This window comes from Scomber scombrus, chromosome 21, assembly GCF_963691925.1.
Source record: "Scomber scombrus chromosome 21, fScoSco1.1, whole genome shotgun sequence".
Taxonomy (NCBI): domain Eukaryota; kingdom Metazoa; phylum Chordata; class Actinopteri; order Scombriformes; family Scombridae; genus Scomber; species Scomber scombrus.
In genome coordinates this window covers 23,578,508-23,586,542 of record NC_084990.1, presented here as the reverse complement: position 1 = coordinate 23,586,542, position 8,035 = coordinate 23,578,508, and the positions used below count along the sequence as shown (strand labels likewise).

Genomic DNA, 8,035 nt, shown 5'->3' with positions numbered 1-8,035 from the left:
TTTTATGTGTTACTGTATACGCTGTTTACTCACTGGCTTGTATAAAGATGATAACAGCCATCTCTACTTTGACACACACACACATACTTAAAATGATCCTTTGATTTGTGAAATAGTTACTGAGTGCACCTTATCATTTAAAAGAAAAAAGAGAAATAATATGCAATTTAAATATTATTTTTGTTATTGTTGGTATTTTTGAGCACACAATTTACAATTTAAACTGCTTTTTTCACTATTTCTAAAGCAATAACTTCAATTAAAACATCAGTTGAGTGCACTCACATCTACAAAAAAAATCATGAATGGAGATAAAAAGAAAAAAAAGGTTTTAATGGTTTGACACATGTGCGGATGTCCTGAATAATTGTGTGCCACATGGTTTTTTGTCTCCATTAATTATTGATGTTTCAAAATGTTTCACCATATGAGCTTCACTGGACAATGTTTAAAACATACTATCTGATGTCCAGGCGAGGACTCGAGTGATCTTCCTGTTCTGGTGTTAAAGGGAGTCTTTGTGTCATTGTAGTGAGTCTAACAGACCATCTGTCTTCTGAACTATGTGACATGATGTGTACAGTATTGGTCATATTGATCGTTATTTATAGATGGCATAATTAATTGGTGCTGTCGTAGTGTTCAGACCAGTTAACCAGCATTATTTCAAATTATTTTATCCTGCTGGAAGCGGCTTTTTTTATTTCAGATAACTAACATTTTTAGTACTGTATACTTTTCAGTAAACACTTTGATCTGGTGTGAACTTAATCTTTTTTTTCTTTCATTTTCATTCAAGTGCAATATTGACTGTTATTGTTGGTAGATTTTTCTTTTATGGCATGTTTTAATAAAATATATAATTATACTTCATCTATTACTTTTGTAATGTTTGACTAGTTCTTCAAATTCAAATTAAACCTGCTACCGTTATATTGTTATATTTTCAGTATATTCTTATATCTGATAAGGGGAAGAATGTGGAATGAAAAAATGTGTCATTAAATTAGTTACTGATGAAAATGTTTGATGATTACAAAGGAGGTTACATCTGAAGTCAGACCTTTAAGATTTTACTCAGGAGGGTTTTTTCCTCATTTTTTAATATTTAACATGTTACTGAATACATATATTGCTGTTTGTAATTCTTTGAAATCAGTATTTATTTTTTATTTAGTAAATACATCATGATGTGGGCTTATTTGGAGGACACATGGGCTTAAATGGAGTCACAGTACCAATTAAACCCACTTTATTCATCAAATATCTTTATTTTATATTCTAAAATCTACATGAACTAATGAATACATTTTCAAATGAGAGATAAATGTTGCTTTATAAGAAATGATCTCCCTTATAAATCATGTCAGTATCCATGAAAAACAGCTGAACTTAGATTTTGGTGCTTAATGGGAACATTTACCCTAACAGCTGAAAACACTGGTTACAAAATTAGAAAAGTCATCAAATGTAATAAGTTACATTACTCTGATTAAGTTATTGAAATAGTTACATTACTTATTACATTTTAAATAGAGTAACTAGTAATCTGTAACCTATTACATTTCCAAAGTAACCTTCCTAACCCTGTTTATAGCTCTGGAGGTAAAAAACCAAACCCCATTTATGTATAAAACAAATATAGGCCTTTAAGTTGTGATCAACACCGCCCCCTGCTGGACAAATGTGTAAGTACATGAAAGAGAAGCTGACCTCATATTTTAGCACTTTTGATCATTTAATCATGTCTAAAAACAGACACAAAAATACTTAATTACATTTTCCAATAATTTGTGTGAAGTCGGCCTGATGTTACGCACTGATGTTGCATTTATCAGACAAATAATTTGGCTTTCAGCGCTGTAACAAACCACACACTGTGCTTTCTTATCTACTGGAAACTTATGTGTGAAAATTAATTAAATAGATTTATGGGTGAAAGCTGGACCAGCAGTATTTAAAATCCTTGATATATTAACGTCTTCTTGGTTCTGTACAGTCGGGAATATGTCGTATCCACATCTGAAGCTCAACATTATATTCAGCCTCAAGAAGCATTTCGTGGTACAACAGTGAGGTCAGTAATAGTTCATAGTCTGCTGTGCTCAGCTGCTCTGTCCTTTCTTCTTCTCTGCCACCTCGTCTATCTGCTTCTGCCTCCTCTCCATGATTTCCATCCTCTTGGCGTCCATGCGCGCTCGCTCCTGGGCCCTGATGTCTGCCAAGTCTTCCATGAACAAGTGTCTGCAGGGAGGAAGGTAAGAAATTAAGAAAAAGGAAATCTGTTGGAATAATTCACATAATATCTACTCTTGTAATACAACATTGAAAACAGTTTCCCAAACCCCAAGGTGACATCCTAAACCAAACAGTCCACAATCCTAAAGATCTTCACTTTACATCAGAAAACAGTAAAGAAATATTAACATTTAAGAAGCTGAAATCAGAGAATTTGGAGTATTTTCCTCAAAATATGACTTAAAATGATTAATACACTATAAAAAACAGTTGGCAATTCATTTTATGTCAATTGATTAATTTACATCATCATCTAAGCTTTGGACAGATATACAGAAGTTTATTTCAAATACACCTGGGGACCCATGAATATGTACTAAAATATTTACTATCTCTGTCTCTTTTTTCCCATAAATTATAATATATATTTTATATATATATAATAAAGATACAAACACAGAGATGAGATGACTTGTCAGAGGTTTTTCCCATCAACAGAACATTAATAAGCAACATTTTACAGATGAAATAATCATTTTTAGTCCTTTTTCTTGTCTCCAGGTTCAGTTTGAAGCTTTTCTTGTTCTTCTATGATCTTTTGATGGATATTTTACTTCTATTTTCTGCCTTTTTTAGTGCCATAGTCCCTCTTATTGTTACCAAACTTCCACCACAGCTCAACAGGGAAACACTAAGAGGGAATTTGATGCTAAAAAAGACTGTAAATGTGTCAGATATCACTTGATATGACTAACTCAGACTGATGAAGCTCAATAGAAGCTACTTTTCAACGACTGCGTGGACTCACATTGTGTATTTTGTCCTCCATCACTTTACATTGAAAGCACATTTGAAGGAGATCTTTTAATAGTCGGTATGAACAGGAGGAATGATTACAGCTGCCAGCATGCAGGATGAATGTGCAAAGGGACAGAGGGTCCAGGTGCAATTGAAACTCAGATGAAAATGAAGCCAAAAAGACAAGAGAACATGTGATTTATTACCTGTTGAAGAAAGCAGTAGCTAGTCCAACTATCAGTGTCCCAAACAGGAAAGGCTTGGTTAAACGCTTCACAGCAGACAGGTTGTGTTGCGACATTTCAGCAAGTCTGCAGGAAAGTTGACCACACAGCGAAATGCACACGAAAAAAATATCTTACATGAGGTTTTATAAGATGACCTTTCAAGTGATCATTAGCTAACACAACAGCAACCTACACGCCTCCTCTTCTTTCTTCTTCGTGGTTTCACTGGAGGACTATGAACCAGTGTTAAAATCTGCATACCGCCATCTAGTGGAGCAGAAGGTGTAACAACATTGGTTTCACTGGAGGACGATGAACCAGTGTTAAAATCTGCATACCGCCATCTAGTGGATAAAAAGGTGTAACAACATGATATTAAGTACAAGATTTCCACAAACTTTATGCTGAAGTTATATTCTAGATGTTAAACCTGTTTCATTTAAGTATTTTAACCCTACTTATAACAGAGCTTTAATTATTTTAAAGGGAAGCTCAAAACCCACCTGTTCAGCATGGCTTTATGGTTAAAAATGTAATATTTTAAAGCCTTTAATTCTATTCTATTGTTTTTAATTATTTTATTTCATTTATGTATTTTTTGTCAACTTCATTTTACACCATCTTACTATTATTTTTCTATAGTTTTATCTCCTTATCAATTTAATTTGTCTATTTCTTTTGTCTTTTAGCCTCTTTCTTAACCTAGTTTTAGTCCAGTTCATTATTAAAATTAATGTTTTATTTTACACTTGAGTGGTGTTCTGAGTAATCTGAGGTACATTGTACCAGAGATTTTTAGTTGGTGTTGTTATTTTGATACTACAAAGGTCCTAGAAGTGTTTACTGACAACCACACTGCAGATAAAGTCTTTAATTGTACTCTAGTGCCCCCTGCTGACTAGAAAGTAGTATGTAATCCCTAATATATGAAACGTGAAGCACCTTTGAACCTCTATTTTACACCTAGGTGTAAGTACTGCTACATGATAATCAGATGTTTATGAGAGGTGTTATAAGGAAATGACCCCAAATGTCTCTGTTGATTACTTGAGCTCATTAAAAAGAAAATCTGCATTCCCTTTGTTTATGAAACAGGAATTTAAAAAAAAAAACAACTTCAAAAATATTTCAGTTTGCATATTTTTATTAGCTGTAACATGAGATGTAACATGAAAAAACAATCTTTGAAATATATTTCATTTTGGTTCATTTTTCATTTTGATCATGAAAATACACGATCAACCAATCAACTGATTTGATAAATACATAGATAGACAAATACATAATAAATAAATAGATAAATAAACTGTATGAAAGCAAATAATTTAAGATAGAGGCAGATTTCAGTTCTTGGTGAGAAGAGATGAAGCCAGCTGGTTGAGTCTGAATAGATGGACTTTGATTTCCTTCCTGATCAGCTCCCAGACTTCAGCACTGTGGTCCTACAGACAGAATAATATTATTATTAAAACATAGATAGATACATAGATAGATAGATAGATAGATAGATAGATAGATAGATAGATAGATAGATAGATAGATAGATAGATAGATAGATAGATAGATAGATAGATAGATAGATAGATAGATAGATAGATAGATAGATAGATAGATAGATAGATAGATAGATAGATAGATAGATAGATAGATACATAGATACATAGATAAGACTTACCATTCGTTCAATATGACCTGACAGTCTCTTGAAATACATGCGCAGCTTCTTGTTCTTGTGGTTGTGGCTCCCAATCTGAATGAATAAAAAGTCAAATGATTTAAGAAATTATTTTTTTTGTGTAGTCGGGCTCACATTTCAGTGATGTTTCCCTCTAAACTTCTCACATGGTTTCATTTCAATAAATGTTCAAATGATCCAATATTTCAGCAAAAATCAAAGATTAGAGAAAAAGTCCAAAAACTGAAAACACATTTGTGTATCAGAACTTAGTTTTTTCTTCTTTCCTCTCCCATTAATCATCTCACCACCCCTCACATTTATCTGCTGACCCTTTGGAGGGGCCCCACCCCTAGGTTGGGAACCACTGGACTAAATGAGCCAAATGGACTTTTACTTAAGTAGGATTTTCCAAACAGGACTTTTACATGTATTGAGTATTTTAACATTGCTGTGTTGGTCATTTTACGTCAGTAAAGGATCTGAATATTTCTTCATCAATCTTTTAACCTGAGAAGAAGTGACGCTGTGTTCCTCCACATTTCTGAGAATTGGACAGGAGCGCAGACCATCAGCCTGCCGGCTGACTACATTGACAAAGTCCTCCACTGTTTTCTCCTGCCAGGATGTAGAGTTGTGAGCCTCCTCAAACAGGAGAGCCATCTGCTCCAGACTCTGCACAATGAAACCAAGACGCTCCCCAGCCTAGAAGAAGACGAAGAAGAAGAAGAAGAGGAAGAAGATGAGGAAGAGGAAGAAGAAGATCAGCCACGGATTACAATAAACACTAAACTATTCATTCAGTATATTTTATTTTGTGTTTACAGTTGCAATGGATACAAGTTCAGGATGACTTACTGATGCTTTGGATGCCTGGGTGTACAGATCATGAGGGAAGGCCACCTCCAGTTCAGCATCCTCAGTGGTGTTGGTGGAATTATTAACCTGCAGCACACAAACACAACAGGTGTTAATGAAGTAAAGTGAGTCCATTAAGATAAATAAATCACTGTTAACAGCCCTGTAAAAAGCAAACTTACCATTATATCCAGTAAGTCTGAAGACCTTTGATTGTACTGTCTGAATTTATGATCCAACCATCTGCAGCTCAGTGAGGAGCCTGCGCTGTACAGACTGAGGAGCAGGCAAGACAAGAAGATCCTGTTCATCATCATTTTTAAAAAGGTATCAATTGATTTTGTGTGGAGCAGATTCAGATGTCTCCTGGTGATCTGTTTGAGCTGACCTGCAGCTCCTCATTTATAGCAGCAGTGTGCACCTTTTTCATTTTCCAAACACCTGTGGGAAAAACTTTTGTGGCTTTCACTCAGTTAAATGTCATAATAAACCTCAACATGTTACACAGATTTGAATTTGTGTCCGTATGAAAGATTTATCCCACAATAAATAAATATCACAGCAAATTAAAACATCACTCCTGGTATTAATTTAAAAAGACTGAACTGCTGTAAAGTAAAACCAAAGACAACTCATGTTATAGATTATCTAAAAAACATAAATCAAACACAGTTCACTATTGATAATAATGGAACAGCTCAGTATTCAATATTAGAAATTATGGGATTATTTTAGAAGTATTATTGTGACTTTCAAAGGGAAAGTAGTAATAATAATAATACCTTTATTTATATAGCACTTTTAAAAACAATTCACAGTGTTCTGCATACATTTTAAAAACAACAATTTTAACGTTTTTTACACAGAACTGAAAAATAATTTTTTTAAGAACATGGAAAAATGATAAAATACAACTAAATATTATCAAAACAATAGTAAAATTACTGTTTTAAATAGTCAGTCCAGACATTTGTGGACACTCAAAATTGATTCTTCTTGAATGTAATTTCTGTCACTCACAATGATTTTAGGATATTTGAATATTTATTTATGTATTTTTTAATAGTTGGGATTGCATCATTAGTTCTGTGTGGACTGATAATAATCATTCACTCATTAAGCTGTAAGTGAGTTTACAATGTGCAGTAAATGGGAAGTTCCAAGAGAAAATGAAACTCAGTGTGTGACTGCGGCCTGCACACTGACAGTGTTATATTTCTATGGTAGTAATTAGTATTTTCATTTTGTGGTTTGTGGCATGTTTTTTTTTATTGTGTTTCATGTGAATTTTCCAAAAGCCTAGAAGGACAAGACATGTGAATCAAATTGAAGTATTAATACTGTGTAAATGAACGATGCTTGAAACTTAAAAATACTTCAGTGACAAATAAGGTTTGGCAAGATAAGTAATTCAAAATATCTTTAAAAAATAGTTTTAAAAGCAGCATCAGGTTTGTTAAAATGTACGTTTTGTATTTTGTTGGTTTTATATCATTTGAAATGACATTTGCACCATTTTTTACCAAAAGTTAGACTGAATGCTCCTGAAAATGTCAAATGGTGTAACCACAAAAGAATGATATATATTAAATATTTTTATCCACCTACAGTGTATTTAAGTATACTTCTAAAATTAATTAATTAATCTCAAAACATCAAATTAAAAGAAACTTTTTTGGAGTATTTCTACATTTAAATGTTTATGCATTTTGCCAATATAGAGCAGGACGTATCCTAAAAACATTTTTTTCTAAATAATTTGTGACAAATTATGTAAAATTAGTTAGAAACCAGTGTTGTGTTGCAAAAGTGGACTTTATTCATTCCACTTTTTGTTCACTTTTATTCTCTTGTATATAATCAGATATTTATGAAAAAATACTGGTTACACCAACTGGACACTTGGTTGCATCACGTCATTACCCCAAATACAAAAACACTATAAAAGAACAAAATAAAAATACTAACTATTATAAATCTACCATAGAAATAAAACACCATCAATACATGCTCATTCCTTTTCAGACACTTGATGATGTACAGGTCAAATATAAAAGGCTACTTGTGTTAAATTAAAAGGTGAAGGAGAATCCCCCTTCAATAAACGTCCTGGTTCTCACAGATAAGCAGCCAGTTCTGCTGAAGTTGAAAGGTCAATGATTAGTTATGAATGAGCGTCAGTGTGCAGGCCGCAGTCACACTCTGACTTTCATTTTCTCTTTATAGGGACTTCCCTTTT

General features: G+C 33.2%; 2 protein-coding genes across 2 annotated transcripts in view; one reads left to right on the top strand and one right to left on the bottom strand.

Annotated features, from left to right (window-relative positions):
• LOC134003428 (peroxiredoxin-like 2A) overlaps positions 1-8,035 on the top strand; it is a 283,623-nt gene that overhangs the window by 218,700 nt on the left and 56,888 nt on the right. The gene's annotated exons all lie outside the window — the stretch shown is intronic.
• LOC134003539 (interferon a3-like) lies at positions 4,607-6,110 on the bottom strand. The gene is made up of 5 exons (XM_062442775.1): positions 5,979-6,110; positions 5,797-5,883; positions 5,479-5,643; positions 4,939-5,013; positions 4,607-4,705 (listed from the first exon to the last, which is right to left on the bottom strand). The coding sequence occupies exons 1-5, from the start codon at positions 6,108-6,110 to the stop codon at positions 4,607-4,609; spliced, it is 558 nt and encodes a 185-aa protein (XP_062298759.1).

Excerpts from the sequence above, each read along its gene's own strand:
- LOC134003539 (XM_062442775.1), bottom strand. The coding sequence starts at position 6,110 with ATGATGAACAGGATCTTCTTGTCTTGCCTGCTCCTCAGTCTGTACAGC. Across the intron at positions 5,884-5,978 it reads CAGACTTACTGGATATAATG|GTTAATAATTCCACCAACAC; the intron begins GTAAGTTTGCTT and ends TGTGTGCTGCAG. Across the intron at positions 5,014-5,478 it reads CCTGTCCAATTCTCAGAAAT|ATTGGGAGCCACAACCACAA; the intron begins GTGGAGGAACAC and ends TTATTCATTCAG.